Here is an 18,972-nt window from a genome sequence, read left to right as displayed (position 1 = left end):
TCGTTTTCTTCAACATTGGATAGACTATGAAACTGTTATTAATCAACTAAAGAAAATCATCAAATGTCGGATGGCGTGATCCCTACTGTCCAATGGGAGAAAAACCTGGCGGAACAAAAATATGCCCGTCCACCCACGCTATAGAAACTGATCTTGATCTGGAAAAATTTAAATCGAGAAGCAAGGTTGCCAACTATACTATCAATTTAACTTAAGTAGTGTATCCTTTTGCGAGAAAGAAAAAATTGATGACATGGCTTGCAAATAATTAGCTTATTTGTCATGACAACTAAGTAGCGAAATTTTTTCAAAGGAAACTGAGATCAACAAACAACGACCTGTTTTTTAGCGTTTCTCTCCTCATCAAAGCGACTGTTTCAGGTCTTTATTGTGCTGAATAACAAAGAAAAATCTAAAAGTTTATTAAAAGAAATTCAAAACATGGCTCAATTGATATCAAACAATGTACAATTGCCTTGGATAAGTAGGTGCTTTAGAAGCATGACACCCAACGAAGTCAGATTTTGAAATACAGTTCGACAAATACAAAAGATGCAACATTAATACGTAACTATACTGTATCGTGCGAAATATCATTTCAAATTTCAGGAATAAAGTGTTCTTCTAGGCTTGTTCCACATGCATTCTCCGGACACCGCATTCACAACAAAACTTTGCCGTTTGCACCGGGTACTTTGTCCCGCATTCATGGCAAAAGTTCGCAAGTTTTCGCCGTCCACTTGGTGTTCTGTCTTCTTTGCCCGAAACATCCCGTGAAGACGGTCGCACAACACCGACAGCTGTCGGTTTCGTCAGTGGTGGACCGAAATCATCACTGTCATATTCGCTATTGCGGCGGATTGGTTTTATGGGCTTTTCGTCGAAATCGAAAACATCTCGGTTCGAAGTTTCGCGTTGTCTTCCACTGTGGCGTCCTTTCGAGCTAGCAGAAGAACTATCTGTCTTTCTTTCTGGCAATATTGACGTATCTTCAGTCTTTTTGAAATCTTTAAGCCATGCAGGGGGCTGTTTCCTAAGCAAATGAAAAGCCTGTCAGATGCAGGATGTTCTTGACTATCGAAAGCAGTGTGGATGACATCAATTAAATGTCATGACATCAACAGTAAAGAAATCATCGTCAAGAAACAGGAGATTCGCCTCGAACCGTTGCGGCTTTCCATAAATCGCGATCATTAAAAATATTATGGTCCTAAACATATTCAAATTTTCTAACAATCCTAAGCAAACTTTTTCCTTTTATTTTGAGACGACAATCAAACCATTATGAACAGTACATTTCACTCCATTCGTTTTAAATAATACTATTAGAGTTTTCTTACCTACAATTTTGAGAATTTTTATCGTATTTTACCTCTCACTAAAATAATTAGAACCAAGAGCAAGTGGATTTTAGCAACATACTCTACTTCTACTTTCTCACTTTTTCCATAAATTGTAACAAAATCAATGGCATTTCTTTCGTAACAAAAAATGCGAATAGTAATACAACAATATCATAGGAAATTCTGAAATATCTTCGTTTTTTACCACTGGGGCAAAGCAAAATGTCCTTTACAGAGAAATAACATTAGTATCTTACATAAATAGCAGCCTACAAAAAGGAAATAGTCTGCAAATTGGAAAATAGATGCTGAAGCACCCAAAAGAACTCAAAAAGTTCAATGGCGTCACAAGAATATTTCTAGATATTTTACGCAATCGTTTTAATATCGTTGTTATAATTTCTTTTTAACATTCAATTCTTCAGCTGCTTAATGTTTCTTTTCTTTTTTAATTGTCCATGATTTTAATTTTAAGGTTCTACTTTGATTTTGAATTTAAAATTAGTTTTTAAGGTTTACCACATAAAAAATTCGCAAGGATGGCTCTTCAGAAAAATCTTTTTTAAGGTCAATCACTTAACAAACTCATATATACTGCGGTCTTCCTTTTAATTCACTACCATCGTTGTCAAAATTGTTGCAACATCCCTACTTAGTGTTTATAGCTGAGTTACAGTTTCATCCTCCTATCACTCCTTCAAATAACAGTGGAACCTTGAGGTCGAGGAGATTTAACAAAAGTTTTATTTAGGGGGCTGGTACCTTTTTGGAGTCATAGGAATAATGTTTTAGGCAAATACTGCAGTCGAAAAATTGAACACTCCAATGGACACTTAAAGACTCCGCATTTTGGTATTTTTTCACTACCAGAAATGTGGTAGAGTTTTGGCTCAACAAAATGAGCTTGTAATCTTTAAAATGCGTACAAAGAGTACCTTTTGGTCACGAATTTTCAACAAAGAAGTAATTTTACATATTAAGGCCGATATGGCCAAGTACAACTTCAATAGACATATAAGAAAGAGAGAATCACTGACATAAACAGAAGATCAAGACAAGCTGAAACCGGAAGTTAAAGTCTACAAAAATGAGTTTGCATCTGCAAAGTTGCTTACCCTGAACCAACACGATGCGCATCGGAATCAGAAGAACTGCCACTGGACGCTCGATAATTCTCTTTGTATTGTCCCTGCTGTTGTTTCTGCCGTGCTTGGTACTGCTCATTGTAATTATAATTCTTCTCAACAGCCCTTGTAGAACCAAACTCATTCTGACGCTGTGGAGGCGGAGAGGCGGCAGATTGCCTCCGTAGTACACGAGAATCCGTCTGCTCAGGAGCATTTTTCCGACGCAGTGTTGGCGATGGTGCAGGTGAGCGCTTCGCTATTCCGCCCGAAGACGGTGTTTGTGTCGAGCCTAAAAAAAGTTTCTCGGATGAAACAATTCGTGGCCGGCTTTTTGCGCGTTAAAAGCTTACATAACAGTGTTAAAAACAGGGTTATAGTAAACACGGTATGCTCTGTCGCAAAACAGTCAGTGGGGAAGCAACTAAAGGCTCCTACGCATTTCCTTGGATACTGTGCTGAAGTAGAGCTCTGGGCCTAGCTCGATGATCGACAGTAGCCTCGTAGGCCAAGTCTCGCATGGCTCAGAGAGAGTATATGACCTGGTGGCCTTCGTAAAAATGTCTAACAGTTTGGCTACAATGGTAGGCGATTAAATGGAGTTACTTCACGGGAACACTTTATTATTGTTAACAACAAGGCAGACAAATCTCAAATAAACCAATTACGATCTGTGCTGGGTCATCCAAACAAATTGTTGCTGGGAAAACATCTTTTCCAAGTAGCGCAGAAGATTAAATAATAAAACAGCCAGTTAAGATTGCATAGCGAGAGGTTAGCTAAGCTGTGTTTGGTGGTAACTCAAATGGAAATCTGTCCAATTGGAATCCATGACACGACAGTTGCTTATCGAAAATTTTTATTGAAACACGTTCAGTGATTGTTTGCGTTCTATGTAAAAAGTTTCATCAGTTTGAAGTTAAGGTTAAAGAACATCGATACATTCTAATAATAGCTATGTTTTCCTTTTCAACTAAAAATTTCCGAAAAGTAAATAGTTGTAAAAAAGCTTCTGTAACAAATATTCTTTGGAGAATGGTCTGTGGAGCAGATTTTTCGAACGGATAGAGAAGCATACCTTTGGCTGGTAAAGGCCTCTGTTTGGGTGTGCCTCCATCTGATGCTAATGATGATGAGCTGCCTTTCTTTGATCCAGGTAAAGGAGGCTTATACTGTAAAATAAAAGCGGTATAAATGAGCATTGGCAAAACATGACAGGCATTCGGGCAGAGTGCATCAAAACACGTGATTTTCTAGCGATCTGTGTAAAATTTAAAAGGACTTCACTATTCCAACGTAAAATAGCCTCTCACCTGAGTTCTCTTTGTGAGTTTTGACTTGGAATTTCCACTATTCTTTGGCAATCGTGCATTCTGCTCTTTGCAAAAGGGTATATGCCGTTCTGCTGCGTATTCATTGAAATTTCGGGTACAGTAAGGACATTCAACGTAACCTGGATCCACCGTAGGAGCTACAGCTGGACCTTCGCCCCGTGCTGCCTTCAAGGTTGCAATCAGGTTCTCATGCTTTGCTCTCCAGTTCGATTTATCCTGAAAAGAAGTATAACGTTTTAAATACACTCAAATGAGCAATAGCCGGGCTGTTGCAACGTGGGGCGTCACATCAGCTCCTACTTGTAAGAAAGTTTGTCGGCAAAATGCTTCATAGTCGGCAAATCCAGCAAAATCTCGACTTCAACGAAGATTTACTTCCAGCTAAAAATCTAAAGAGAACCTGTCACGCCTAACTTGCCCGCAAATTTTCTTACCTTAAACTCACCAAGACCTGACAGATACAGTGAAATCTCGACATAACGAGCCCCAGACATAAGGAATTTCCCGGAAAAACGAACACAATTCCTTGGATTCTGCTCAAAAAAATCATTACAAATTTTCTCGGTATGACGAACCCCGGATATAACAAACTCGTTACCAGTCCAAATTTTCAATTTTAGATACAAATTTCTGTATTTCCAGGAAAAAAAATTTCAAAGGAATACAAAAGGAGGCTAACTTAACTATAAGAGCTGCTAAGAATTTGAGTCTAAAATTGTTAGTCAGATGAAATCATTGCATGTTTACATGAAAATTCTATCCCACCTCTCAGCTTATGGTTTTTTTATCCCATCCCACAGCTTCCCCGGATATCACAAAACGTCATTTTTTCATTATGGAATGCGAAAACATGTGGATAGATTACAGTTTCGTCCCACCTTCCAGCCAGAATTGTGTTTTTACAGACTGGATACCCCGGGAACATTCCATTTCCCTGGCAAATTAGCCTGAGTATTCTGTTGATATACTAAGCTGGGATTGGTAAAAGAGTGAGCTATCTGTTGCCAGGGCCGGTCCCCTGAGGGGTGTGTGTGTGTGTGGGGAGGGGGGGGGGGGGTTTAACACCCCCAAGAATAGGCATTTGTGCTTTAGTCGGCAAAATCGGGATTTTAGTCAGTAAAATTGGGATTTTGACGGGTAGATAATCTTTTTTAAATTTTCAGACGAAAAATTTTCCTTCATGCATTTTTCCGTTGATCCAGAAGAGGATTATTAGGAACATCACAGAAAAACATTAATCTCAAGAAATTTGACAAATATGTCATTAAACTTGATTCTTAGCCCCACCCCCTCCTCAGTCTCAATTTTGTGGCCCCGTCTCTGAAAACTGCAAAGCACAATGCTCCAGGATCGTCTACAATCTCTTACGCTAATTTCGTGCGAGAAATACTTTACACAGATCTTATCTTTTATCAAGAAGTGGGTCCAGTTGAAGAACAGAAGAGTTCGATTCAGTGTTACTAAAGGTTGAGTAAACTACGTGGCCACAAAAGATTACTTTAGAACTTTTATAAAACTAATAGTTTTACAGCTGAAGTTGCTTTGTAATAGCTGAAATTTAAATATTAACAATGCTAAAAATTCTGATTGCATTAACGCAGTGTAATGCTGCCAAAATGTACTCGGTAGATAAAAACTTGCACCCCCCCCCCCCAACAAAAATTCCTGAAACCGGGCCTGCCTGTTGCTAGCATTTCTGTTTTATTGTCAGCATGCTACTGTCTGAAAACTAGTGTCAGTGACAGACTAAAGGATACGAGGGGGTAGAATTGGTCACAGTATCTTTCTAATACTGTCAAACTAAAAAAAAATCCAAAAACCCCATTTACTCAAAGTTTATTCTGCTCTTGCAGGTGTTTATTATAATATATGAAGAACAACAACTGTAACAACAATTTAAGTTGAAGACTAAACTAAACATACTGAAACACTACCTGCTTGCTGAACTTGAATAATGTGAGAAAGTCTCAATTTAGATCTAAAGTAAATAGAGCACCTTAATTATTCATGAATGGGCATTGACTTACAGTCAGCTACAACCTAAAATTTTACTTAAGAGGTGGATTTAGGCATTAAAGATTAACAACTTCTTAGTAGTGAAAAGGTTGATTGGAGAATCTCTCTTCATACCATCAACAACAAGATACAAGGATTCATGCAGTGGCATAGCAAAGTCACCTTGGGCCCTTGGGAATAAAACTGAAATGGGACCCCTACCTAATGTCTGCAAGAAGGTCCAATCCAGTGGTGTTCTGAGCAGAGTCATATAGAACAATACTTTAGGGCCACTTTTGATTGGGGCCCTTAGATATCTAACTAAGGTTTCCTAAACTGTATTACCCCACTGGATCCATGACAAGACAAAATAATATTTCCTTTGAAAAGTTTCACAACATTTTTTATAATAATCATGTATGGTGTGACGAATGAATAAGAACTTTGATTTACAGCAAAGCTAGTCATATCAAAATAAAATTAGGTTAATTTGGTTGAAAAAAGGAGCTTTGAAAAACAGGTCTGCAGGATTCAGACAAAATAAAATTAGACCCTTGAGGTGGTATGTTGTATTATAGCTCTTGGATAGAAGTATCTTAAAAAGGGATATGGCATTGGACAGTAACCTGTATGACCCAAAAGACTATGGTAGAGGACATATTAAAAAACAAGAAGAAAAGAAAAAGTGAGTCTTAAAAAATTGCATGTTTTCAAGAAGACTGTTTGCTATTTTCAATCTTTATAAGACACCACCAGATTCATTTTATGCTTTCTGTACATGCTTTCAATTAACTACCTAAAACTGAGGTTGCCTTTTGATATCATGCAATTTTCTGTGTTTCTTCCATGAAGTTAACAGTTGGGCTTTTTTCCAAGCAGATATCTGTTTGTTTATTATTTCATTTTTCCACAGAAACATTATTTGACTTCAGCCTGAACTACTTTCTAATAAATAACTTTCTTTGAGATTGCTATTAAATTGCCAGCTACCCTAGAATATGCTTTTGATAGCAGTTGATTAGTTTGAAGAAATAATATATCATGTGAAAGTATACTCCCAGGTGCAATCCCAGAATGAGGGCAAATAAAAACACCTTATGAATAAAGTTGTGACTCTTAGTCTATTCTGCATTTCCAAAGAATTAGTATCTTCTAAAATAATTGCAACATATAATAAAATTATGATCAGGTATATGTGTTGGAAAGAAGATCTAAAGGGTTTCATCCCTCCTACCTTTGAAGATGATGATATCTGTTTCTAGGAGAAGAAAGGGAGTGGTATCACAGGTTCATAAAACAAGGTAATGCAAAAGATCCCAGTCGCTTGAGTGGCCTAACCCTTCCAAAAAATATTTTCAACGGAGAACTGGGCACATCTCTGCATTTCTTCAGAAATTTGTTTCTCCAAAATTTATTCAGCATTCATAGGATAGGGGACTATCCCAAAGCAACAAAAAGAGAGTATCACTTACTTACCTTTGTTTTTGATGGTGGAGGGCTGGGTTTCCTTTTGACAGTTGCAGCTTCTGTCCCCTGCAAACGCATTTTACTTGAATCAAACACTCTTCGTTGTTTTTGACTGTTGCATACTTTCTCGTGCCTTTGCTAGTAAATCAAAAGAGAAAGAGGTTTCAATAAAGTATTAGTTAACTTTAACATGGAGCAAGACAACCATTGAATCTCTTTGCGGTATGAAGCCGAATCTACACTGACGCTTGTTTTTTAGCGTTCGCTGAAACGTTTGTACAAAAATCAGCTCATTCTATCTCCACTGATTTTGATCCAATTTCAGGATGCACAGATTCTTAGGACAAAGATGTTGTCTCAGGCTGTCTTAACCATTCTTGAATGTAAGAAAACAAGAAATTCAGTTATATTTACTGAAGGGGAAATCAAGCTTTTAAAAAAAGCATGTAAAGATTGGGTGCGCAAATTACATAAAGACAGCGACCAGAAAGATGAATACCAATTAAATTGGCATTTGAAAAATTATGTCTGCTTGTGGAAAAGAATTATTACCTAATCTACCCAGTAAAGTACGTAACTGCAAGTCAGTTTCACTGCTACTAAGTTCCAGTTGCTCTGAGAATGTCATATTGCAAAGGCCTATTATGAAAATCATGTAATTCTTTTGTCCTATGTTTACCTCGAATAATATCGCTTGATGATAATAGTTCAACTATCATCAAGCAAATTTTTCAATACACAGACGCTTTTCTCTCAAAATTGTTCTTTCTGTGCATGTGTTTTTGTGAATTTTTCAGACAAATGCTGCAAAAAAGCATCAGTGGAGATTGGCCTTGAAGTTGATCAGTCAGTTTAATTTGTTTTCCCCTAACTAATAAAAAGCTTAAGATAAACAAACTTATATGCAAAAACTTACCAATGTCTCAGGATTAAATGTTCTGCCACAATTTGAGCATGGATGTAAAGTTGATGGTGTTCTTATGTCTCTGAATGCTAATTGAATAAAGAAAGTGGAATTTTTGATGCATTTAGCAAAAAACATAAAGAATATACTGAAGAGAAATTTAAATGTCAGATTTGTGAGATAAAAAAATCCGTGATTTAGAACCAAGAAAATATGTATCACCCATCATTTTCACATTGCTATGCAGTTCATGACTGCAGCTTCATGTTCATGAAATGAAACCCTTTTTAAATATAAAAACATCATTGAATGGACCAGCTCTTACAGTTGCCTCAAAGTTAAGTATGTGCTTCTTTTCACTAAGATTTTGTCTGTTATGCTTCTTTTCATTTTTTTACTATATATTAAAACTTGTTGTCTGTCAAATCAGCTAATTTAAAAACAATTTTTAAACCTTTTAATTGCATCATCTATAAAGAGAATAATAATGCTTGCTGCTTGTAAAATGTTATGATTGTTTACAACTTACTTGGCCTTCTAGCTGAAGGGGGTGTATCCATTAAAAACTTTCTGCTTTTGTTCAACTATGGGAGCCAAGATGGCCATCTCACATTTTTGTTGCCTATAAGATGCCTGATTCTGAGATTTCGAGTTTTTCTATATTAGTCCCCAATTTTTATACCATTAGGTGCTGCTGCCTATTTATATCAAACCTTGAAAATTTGCTTTCTGTTTTGGGCATTTCAAATTGACAAAAAACAGGCAAAATATGCATGCTTTTCAGCCCTTTGATTTCAGAAATTGTCCGTCATAATGCAATACTATCTTCAATCTCTCCGTTACTACACTATCTAGCAATACAATGGACTTATCGATCACCAGTCTCACTAATAAATGAAGGCTGAATTATAAATTTTACAGGATTAAAGCTGAAAATCATTTGTAAACAAAGACTAAAAAGGTTCTGTAAAACATTATTGCATTGATCTAGAATTAAAAACAAGATACAGGTTATATCTTTGCAAAAAAATATAGCCATATTCATAATTATTATGCATTTGCAAGACTTAAGGTTAGCTCAAAATATAACTGAAATTTTCTGTCGCCAATGTATTTTTATGCTGACATAGCAACGGGTTTAAGGAATGCGTATTTTCTGAACTGCAAAAACTTACCCTCATACTCGGCCATCTTGATGTCAAATTGGCAAGAGAACCATATAAATATCAATATTCCAGGAGGAGGAGGCAGGTCACTTAATTACTTGGCTTGCTAAAAGCAGATGTTTTGACTGCGCTGCAAAACACCAGGATGTGGCCTAAACTATTAAATCATGACAAGAGTAAAGATTAAAACTTTTTAAAATATAAAACTTTATCCGATAACTTGCAGACGAATCATCCAAAACTTTGAGATACGGCGAAGCAACAAAGCAAATAGCCTCTTCCGTTTTTCTTTTACAAATCAAACAGAAGAGAGTTCAAATACCCGCCATTTCTGTATTCGAATGATGACAGTTTCCACAGCAAACTGGTGACCACCTGTCAGCCTCGTTCCCAACATAAAATCACCAAGGTTACAAAGTTTGGCGAATTTTTGGGGATTTTTATAACGCTAGCCCCCAGTAAAGGTGCTAGAAATCATTGTTTAGGGGCAAGGGGAATATGCAGTGAATATGCACTGTTCTCCAAGAGGTTTTGTCGAGGATTATAGAACCTTATAAACGCCATCGCAATTTATCATTTATCCATCCTTTGGTCGAAAAGAATTTCTCCATCCCCCGTGTGTTAAGTAAATTATTCTAACTGTATGTTTGCTGTGCTACGAGAGTTTGTTTGCTATCCAATGGCTTTATTGATTCAAAAATCTACTAAGATATTTTTGAAAGAAGTTTTTTAATCTTAGCTATATTAGTTTCATAAGGGGTTTCTTCGGTTTTTAGCGGACGTTATAAAGGCATAGCACTTGTGCAATCCAAATCGTTTTGGCCTGAGAATTGTTCACAATATCAAAAGGACAACATTCTTTGTTGGTAGAGAGTGCATTGAAAGGTGCTAGCTATACTTCCAGTTACATGTCTTGCATAAAACTATCAAGCATGTTTTTCTCCGGATACAGAGTACTTAAAATGGGTCAGTTTTTTACTCAAAAGATTGCAAAGTGCTTTATGGGTATTTTAAAAAGTTTACTTGAGCGACTTGTGAGAAAAAACAGCTGATGGAAAAGTTAGATCTGTAAAATGTTCCTAGACATAAAGAGAAAGGTGAAGTTATATATAGTGACCTTTGAAACTTCGCAACTTTGTGAGAAAATGGCAAAACAACAAGCTCTGTAATTACAACTTTTGATATTAACAGGATTATTAAACCTAATGAGCTTCTTCATCTGTTGCTTTGAATTTGAAGGTAAACCAAGGTAGGAAAAAGAAAATTTTTTGTTATAATTTACTTTGCTTAAATGGAAAGAAAGTCAAACCAATTTCGTGCTGAAAATATAAAATTCTTACAATCTTTGGAAAGCGAAAACAGCTTTTACTTGAAAACCACGGAGATCACGGAGATACATAAAAAAATGATTTAAAAACAATTATGTCAGTTTTTATCGAGAAAAATCTTATCTGTCTTCTTTTCTAGCATTTTAGTCGGAGAAATATTCCAGTTAAATCAACAAACGAAAATTAGTCAAAATTTTAATGAAGATTATTTTATCAAGAAAAATTGATTTCGGAAAAATGAAAAAAATTTTTAACTGATACATTTTATAGAAAAAAATACCTACATTTTTAATATATACAAGTTTTGTATTTCAAAGTAACATAAAAGTTACAAAAAGTAAAAATAGTGCTATATAAATTTATAAATTATTTACAATTTTTAAAAAGATTAAATACTACACAAAATCTTTCAGTCCCTCCAGCTAAATATGGATTTGCTGTTACTAGATATCTAAAAAGAAAAAAAAGAAATTTATTAAAATCTAATGAAAAATGACTACTATTCCAATCAATACATAGTTTCAAAGTGAATGCATGAAGTTAATCATTAAATATATGTTTTAGGGCGAGGTTACCCAATTTTCAAAATAAAAGGGGAAATGCCATTAAAAAGTCGAGTCTTTACTTCGGTAATTATAGAAGTTGCATTCGGCAAATTATAAAACGTGGTAAAATCTCTGAATGGTTATGTACAAAAATGTTTCCTTTTTCTTCTCGATCGCCGAAAATATCAAAGAGGAAAAAAGCTCAAGCAATTAAGCAAATAACTACAGGAATGTCAGAAGCATGCCAAAATTGGAAAGACAAACGTAGGCAGGGGGGGGGGGGAAATGTCACAGAAAAATGACACTTTTCGAGAGGCTACTTTTTAGAAAAATGCCTGTTATCAAAAGCCGGTAGCACGTGCCCCTGCAGCAGCCTCGGTTCCGACGTCCTTGAATGACTATCACGCAATCACATGAATGAAAAGTGTCATACCTTAATTTGTGGACGTCCATCATTTTGACGTCCAAATTCCTTGTCAAATTTCCTTCTCTTTTTATAATTCCTGATAAGCGTAACAAATGCCGACAGGCCAGCGAATAAAATAAGTGTTATTATCGCTGCCATTGCACCGACACCAGCAGAAAGTGGGCTGCCATTTGCAATTGAGAATGCAATCGTATGGATTTCTAAAAGGAAATTCAAACACATTTAGTACAATCAACATTGGCAAATCTTTTCAAGTATGGTCAAAACCAAAGTTATCCTGCCAATGAAAGAAGTCTAAACGTTTCTCATTGAAAATGCTGACAATACGTCTCCAAAAAGTTTGTTTATATACTTTATTGCAAGCAAGATGATGACACATTTAGCAGGCACTGATTGTAACATGGCCATGAAGATAATAAGTACTTAAAAGTCCCGCAAAATATGGAACTTTTTAGGTCTGCATGTATTTGTAAACAATCAAATATATACATTCTATGACATAAAACTCTCAAGACATTCTGTGACTTTCATTATTTCTTTCCCAGAAGGCGTGATGTTATTCTAATCTCATGCATCCATAATTATATTACGGGGTTTAACCACGTGTCAAAATTATATCAAAGTGTTTTTACAGGGTTTGAGCAAATACAATTTAAACCACGTCTATATGTTTTTTAAAGGGATAAAAGTTTCGGAATCGAACTTACTTTCACATGTGATATTATCTTGTTTCAGTTTATATCCTTTGAAGCAATAGCATTGGTAGGATCCTTGAGTATTGTTGCAAAGCTGACTGCAAGGGTTTTGTTTATTCTCGCATTCGTTGATATCTGAAAAGAAATATAATATAAAAACAATATTCAGCTGGTTCAATAGATATCTAGTTCACAAAACTTGAGGATGAGATAACTCCAATTCAAAAAAATATATTTGAAATGGCACTTGGATGGAGTTTACAATACGATCAATTGTGAGAGATAAAAATATTGACCAGTGGTTTTTTCTGCCAGCATACCCTTTTGGAAAATGTATCTTAACAGTTGCCAATTTCGAATTAAAAAGATATCAGAACAGTCAAAAACTACATTTCAAATTTAGCAAAACTACAGAATCTTTAAGAACACTTTGAACTCTTATTTATCAACAAGCAAGTATGCAATGACACATATATTATGAATGTTTTAAATACCTGTACAATTTCTTCTGTTTGTCTGAAGCCTATACCCATCTCTGCAGCCACAAAGGTAACTTCCAGGCGTGTTATAGCAATACTGGGTACAAATTCCAGGATATCGAGTGCATTCGTTCTCATCTAGTAAACAAATCAACGTGAAAGCATTTCTCAAGAAGAACCAAGAAAAATCTGATCAATTATATTTCATACTCATTGCTAGATTTAATTAAGTTACATTAGCATTTTATCCTCAAAATAATATATTCTAAAGTTCATCTTATTTTCTGTAAATGGGTTAAGAACAGGAACGTACTTAAACGTACCTTGGCAAGTGTATGAGTCACTTTGGAGAGTGTATCCTTGATAACAGCTGCAGTAAAAGCTTCCAATTGTGTTATGGCAAAGATGTTCACAACGATAGGTTTTGTTTTTACATTCATCAATGTCTGAAATGAATAATCATAGGAATGGTCATGTAGACAGCATGGCTCAAAATAACGAATCAAATCAATCATATTGTCTCCATTTTTGCAATGAATAAACAGCTGTTTTAATACACGATAAATTTGTAAATGGCTTTGAGAAGAGCAAACATTTAGTAAACTAAAGCTTTTCGTCTGACACTCTTCAGCGTTTAAAACGTCAAAACATAGATCGAAAACTCTACGCTAGGAAATATATATACCCAGTTGTGGATTGAAATAGGCCAATCAGAAACATGAGCACATGACTGTATAGGTTGACCAATCAGTGCCGCTTGTCTATTGAGTGTCAGAGGAAAGCTTTAGTTTACTAAATATTTGCTTTTTCCAAAACCATTTACAAGTTTTGTACCACCAAACGATTCTTTACACGATAAATTCTAGAATGTTATGCAATACAGAACAAATTAAGTTTCCGTGGTTTATTTTCTTGATAAAATCATATTGCTTCAAAAGTGCTTGAAATGAAAAGCATTCAAAACAGTTGAAATTGTCAAGAACAAGAAAAAACCAGTTCTGTTCACCTAACCATATTTCAAAACTTAAGTTATTATAAAATATGCACATAAGAAATTGTTAGTGACATTATGAATAATAACTTTTTTCTTACCAGCAACTTTTAATATTGCATTCACTGTATCAGTTCCAGCATTGTTGGATGCAATGCATCGATAGACGCCAGCATCGCTCATTTTTGCATTTTGTATTAACAAACTGCCACCAGGTAACACGATCATGCGTGGATTGCCAGTCAGTGGCACTGCTTCATTCATGCCAAACGACCACACGAATTTCGGGGCTGGGTAGCCATGGGCAGCACAGTTCAAGATGACATTGTGTCCCTGTATCACTTCTGTGTCATTTGGTCCGCTTACTATCATAGCAGGAACTGAAAAAAGAAAGGGCTTTAATTAAAGAGATGAAGTAGAAATAAAAGATAAAGTATATTGTCCTGATACTTTTGGGTTTTTTCTTTGCCTTATGAAGAAACCTCTACAAGCCAATAATTTCTGCAACATTTCTGCAAAACCAAAATGCAGGAGAAATGTCACAAATGCATAAATAATACAGTACTTGCAATTTTAAAATTATGGTCATGCTATGTGATTTTCTGATATAAAGGTACTTTCTTTTTACTTTTTAGATACAAAACTCCTCGATCAATGAACTGATAGTTTCCCAATCATATCAGAACTGCATATCAAGTCAAACAATTATTTTGTAAATAAACATTGATAAGTCTGAAAATATTATCTATGTTACTAATTTTGGGCTTAACAACCACGAATAGAAATGATTTTATTCAATACGTACTTAAAAATCTCGGCACTCTCTCGATTTTATTTTTCTTCATCAAAGATGCTGTGTCAGCTGAAAAAGAAAAAGTTGATACTAATTTCAACAATTGAACCAATGCTGCTATTTGAGTTAATACAGATTAAGATCATTTAAGAGAATAAATGCGTTCAATTGGTAACTTGAATATTAAATAAAGCAACTGAAGACCAGTGAAGCATTTAAAAGCAAAATTTAGCATCTTCTGTTGAACAGCTTTAGGATTATTGGAGCTGATATCACAATATGGTTGAAGCCAAATGCAGGGTAATTAAACAGAGATGGGATAGAGAAATATCAATTTATCAACCCTCTTGGAGGAATATTGATGAAAATGCGAAAAAATCGAGCCAAATCGCCAGCTGTTTTACTTAAAATACAATATGGCTTTACAAAAAGGGAATAAGAAACCAGAAATCAGGAATGTAATCTAGCGTTGGCTATGGTTGGAATTAAAACTGCTTCTACAGTGACCATACGACCACAAAAAGCGTCATGACTGAACTTTTGCGGAAAGCGGAATAGACTACTGCTAAAAATAGACTAGCATATCATTGCGTAACTAAACTGTCAAATATAGAATGACTGAGAGCATATTACTGTTTCATCTTGCGTTTTTTATATGATGGAATGAAGTTTCATGGAAAGACCCTCTGACGCAGGTAGCTGCGCTTACATAACAGGCTTTCTAGACAATTGACAAGAAGCTATTGAAACAATGTCACACTGTAATTGAGATATTGTTACAAGGCCAGACATGTAACTGAATGCATATACCAAATTGATTTCAAACCAGTTATAGTGCTGTTACAATGACGTCATTACGTAGTCAGGCCAAACTGTTCTAGCCAAAAGCCAATTAAAATCTAGACAAAAGCATTTCGTTTGAGTTTGCGACAAACTAATAATAATTTCATTTAGAACAGCAAGCAGTGGTAACTCACATTGATCAGCGCATGTCATTTGATCATCATTGAGTTTATAGCCTGTACCGCATAGGCATCGATAACTTCCCGGTGTGTTAACGCAAGTTTGGTCACAACCGTGGATGCCCATTTCACATTCATCGATGTCTGTGAAGGACAAAGAGTAATTCAACTGTTAGCAAACAAAGAAGCAGCGTCCTAAGCAGTTACATTCATCGATGTCTGTGAAAGGCAAAGAGTAATTCAACTGTTAGCAAACAGAGAAGCAGCGTCCTAAGCAGTGGTTAAAAGAGTTTTCTTCATGCACAAAATCAAATATATTTAAATGATGTGGTATAAACAGTACACTGAAGGCTATAGGTATAAAACCGTGCATATGAGACGTCTGCTTCAATTTTACCAGTTACATTTTGATAATTTCTTGAAATCTATGAAATATATAGATGCAGCAGAAACAAAATTGTTTATCATTCCTCCGGAAAATTCCTATAAGTCCCAAAAACTTTCCAAAAAAATAAAATGAAACTCGATGGGGTTTGGTTATGACTCGATAACCTTTCTTGCTTTCATCCCCCCTTTCCACGATTGTTGATCGTGTGACCAACTATGAGATGCAAAGAGCAGCAAAAGCGGAAGAAATAAGATATTCAAAACCTTATGGTAAAAATTAGGGGTACGTTTTTGTGTTTATCCGCGAAAATCAATCAATTCAGGGCAAAAGTTGGAAAAACGTTTCCTGAAGACTGCATAGCTTACTTCAATAACGCTGAAAGCCAACTCTTGTGGGTACTGGTGGGTACCCAACTCTTGTGGGTACTGGTGGGTACCCAACTCTTGTGGGTACTGGTGGGTACCCAACTCTTTTGTGGGTACTGGTGGGTACCCAACTCTTGTGGGTACTTAAAATCTTTACGTTATAGCATGTGACAGTCTGCTAGTGTATGTGATTAATTTTATGATAGCTCTCCATTTTATTGTTCATTTGTCATATGACTGAAAATGCACACAAACAATTTTTGGGAAGTTCCGTTACGAGAATAAGAGAATAAGTTACGAGTATAACTCTCAATTACCATCACAAGTTCTGTTCATAATGCTTCGTATATATCCTGTTCGACATTCACATCTGTATTCCCCATGGTCGAACACACAAATCTGGTCACAATAATGAGCTCTTGCATCACACTGGTCCTCTCCTGAAATTCATTTCAACTAATTTTAGTTCTATTCAATTCACAGAACGTAAACAACGTAAACATTAGTGTAATCAAAATGGTGTGAAAAGTTCGGTTATAATTCCGGAATCATATAAACGAAGATGTTCCAACAGAATGCCAAAAAGGCTTATCAACATTTAATGAAACCTTGATTGGCCTAGATCTGACTATTTGTCATCACAATCATTCATGTGTATTTGATAATGGCAAAAGCCTAGGGCCGGACTCTTTTCATAGCTCAGTAATGATTTGTTTAAGATAAATTCATTTATTCTACATCCGCAGACTAACATTTTGACTCAAAGAGCTTGTAAAATATATTTTTTTATATGATGCCTGAAAGAAGGTTGCTTAAGCTTACCAAGACAATTTCTGCCATCTGCTGCCAAACGATGCCCTTTATGGCACATGCATCTGTGCCCGCCATGCAGCAATGTTATGCAGAAATGCTCGCAGCCAAATTCTTCTGCAGGACAACTCTCGTAGTCACCTTGAAAGAGCAGGAAATGAGAAATTGTGTTTTAATTTTGATTTGGATAAGACAAAAATGACAACTAAATTATAAGTTAAACTATTTCAAAAGAATCACCCGATAATAAGGTGGAATATACTACAAGGCAAAAAATTCCTCAGGAAGTTTCCTTACTTAGGTAATATCGCTCAATGATCTAAGCTTATTAAACTGATGTAAAATTGTTGCTTCGTTCCAAAGAAAATATAACAGTTCTATTCAAGATAGATTGTTGCTTTTGAGTTAAAATTTTCATTGAAAACTCTCAATGAGAAAAGGCCTGCACAGAGTAAGATATTTTTCAAAACAAATTAAACGTACTAGGAGATCCAGAGCTGAGAGCATCAATTAAATCGATGTCTAGCTTCGACAATGGAACAGGATGAATCTTTGTGATTTCTGCTTCCTTTAACGTCACGTCGACGAGTTTGCTCTTGCCATGGCCTCGTTTTGCACTCGAACCCGGACGCCTTTTCTTGTGTTTGCTCACCCGCTGCATTTTCATATACTCAGTCAACATGGGCAGCTCACCAGACCCTTCACCTGACCCAGAACCAGACCCGCTGGTCTCAGAATCCATCTGCTGTAGCATTCTCATCAAGTATGGGTGCCGTAATAGCTGCTTGTAGCGATCCGCCATTTTCTTGTCTTCGACCATTTCCTCTGAAAGTGTGGGTTTTGGCCTGTGTTTATCATGCACATTCGTGTTTGTTTTCAGCTCTTTTCCTTTAGCGTGTTTCCAATGCTTACTGTGAGTTTTATGATCATGGCTGTGAGTTGTTTTGTGCTTATGTGTACCTTGCTTGTCGTGTGTTTCGTGTGCTTTTGTTGGTTTGTTCTTGTGCTTCTTAGACTTCGAATGCTCGCTCTTCTCACCTTTCGAGGAAACTGACGTTTCATTTGTTGGTTGCACATCTGTCAAAAAGAAGAGCACTCAAGTACAAAAACAGATCTGCTCGATTCATTCATATCTGACGTACGTAAATCTCATTCCATGACAGTTGAATGATCAAGATAAATTGATAAAATCAAAAAAAAGAGGTTTTCTTTATGCCTCTGCTGATTATAAAACAGTTTGTTCCATTAGCAATCAGAGCATAAAACAAGAGAAGGTGGACATAAAGTGAATATTCTTTAACCTAGACGTCCTTGGCGCAAACTAACAGAAACATCTTGCTTTGTGAAATATATTAACCTCTGTCAGTTACAGCTTAAGTATGTTTTTAATATCCACATTTGTTTGGATAACAAATTTTACGAAACTTCAAATATGAGCGTTGACAGTCAATGGAATAATCCAAAAATACATTCTGAACGCGAAACAATGATAACATTAACAATAACAACAACAACATCAGCAACAACAACAACAAAAGCAACATCGACAAACCTGGTTTTTGCGTTGTTTCCTGGGTAGCGTTTTTGTGCTTTGCTGACTCTGAAAAACATGAAGTCAAATGAGAAGGTGTCAGTACGATAGAATGGATGCAATGAAGCATTGGTAGCCCTAAATTACGAAAGAGAACGACGTGAATCAACGTTACTCGTCGAAAATCAATGCGAATAAAATTCTTTTCGTGTTCCTAAGTACTAAACGTCAGGAGTTAGTATTTTGCTTGGAAAATCAATATGGGGTGGAAATATTGAAATGAAGTGGATAAAATCGTAGTTTGACTGTCAAGGGCATTAAATGG

General features: G+C 35.9%; 2 protein-coding genes across 8 annotated transcripts in view; both read right to left on the bottom strand.

Moving 5' to 3' along the window:
- Window positions 1–419: 419 nt before the first annotated feature.
- Window positions 420–10,764, bottom strand: LOC135689817 (zinc finger C2HC domain-containing protein 1A). 3 transcript variants are annotated; one of them, XM_065207174.2, is made up of 8 exons: window positions 9,343–10,764; window positions 8,180–8,256; window positions 7,273–7,401; window positions 7,031–7,054; window positions 3,781–4,017; window positions 3,546–3,639; window positions 2,459–2,759; window positions 420–1,033 (listed from the first exon to the last, which is right to left on the bottom strand). In XM_065207174.2, exons 1-8 carry the CDS (start codon window positions 9,356–9,358, stop codon window positions 625–627), a joined length of 1,287 nt encoding a protein of 428 aa, XP_065063246.2. In that variant the 5' UTR covers window positions 9,359–10,764; the 3' UTR covers window positions 420–624. The 3 variants fall into 3 exon arrangements, with proteins under 3 accessions (XP_065063246.2, XP_065063248.2, XP_065063249.2); XM_065207176.2 differs by having other exon boundaries at window positions 7,031–7,048; XM_065207177.2 differs by lacking the exon at window positions 7,031–7,054.
- Window positions 10,765–10,908: 144 nt separating this feature from the next.
- Window positions 10,909–18,972, bottom strand: part of LOC135689820 (uncharacterized) — a 57,006-nt gene continuing 48,942 nt past the window's right edge. For 4 of the 5 annotated variants that reach the window (XM_089116312.1, XM_089116311.1, XM_089116315.1 and 1 more), the window contains 12 exons: window positions 18,669–18,716; window positions 17,600–18,193; window positions 17,129–17,257; window positions 16,624–16,746; window positions 15,569–15,697; window positions 14,604–14,660; window positions 13,900–14,178; window positions 13,131–13,253; window positions 12,823–12,945; window positions 12,341–12,463; window positions 11,640–11,833; window positions 10,909–11,112 (listed from right to left, as the gene is read on the bottom strand). In XM_089116312.1, the coding sequence (XP_088972438.1) occupies window positions 11,071–11,112; window positions 11,640–11,833; window positions 12,341–12,463; window positions 12,823–12,945; window positions 13,131–13,253; window positions 13,900–14,178; window positions 14,604–14,660; window positions 15,569–15,697; window positions 16,624–16,746; window positions 17,129–17,257; window positions 17,600–18,193; window positions 18,669–18,716 (1,964 nt within the window). In that variant the 3' untranslated portion in view covers window positions 10,909–11,070. The remainder of the gene's footprint in view (window positions 11,113–11,639; window positions 11,834–12,340; window positions 12,464–12,822; window positions 12,946–13,130; window positions 13,254–13,899; window positions 14,179–14,603; window positions 14,661–15,568; window positions 15,698–16,623; window positions 16,747–17,128; window positions 17,258–17,599; window positions 18,194–18,668; window positions 18,717–18,972) is intronic. The other variant, XM_089116313.1, reaches the window with a different exon arrangement.

Source organism: Rhopilema esculentum, chromosome 5, assembly GCF_057945365.1.
Source record: "Rhopilema esculentum isolate cy_ngs chromosome 5, ASM5794536v1, whole genome shotgun sequence".
NCBI classification, from domain to species: Eukaryota; Metazoa; Cnidaria; class Scyphozoa; order Rhizostomeae; family Rhizostomatidae; genus Rhopilema; species Rhopilema esculentum.
Note: the sequence above shows the minus strand (reverse complement) of the source record. Positions and strands in the feature narration are given on the sequence as shown.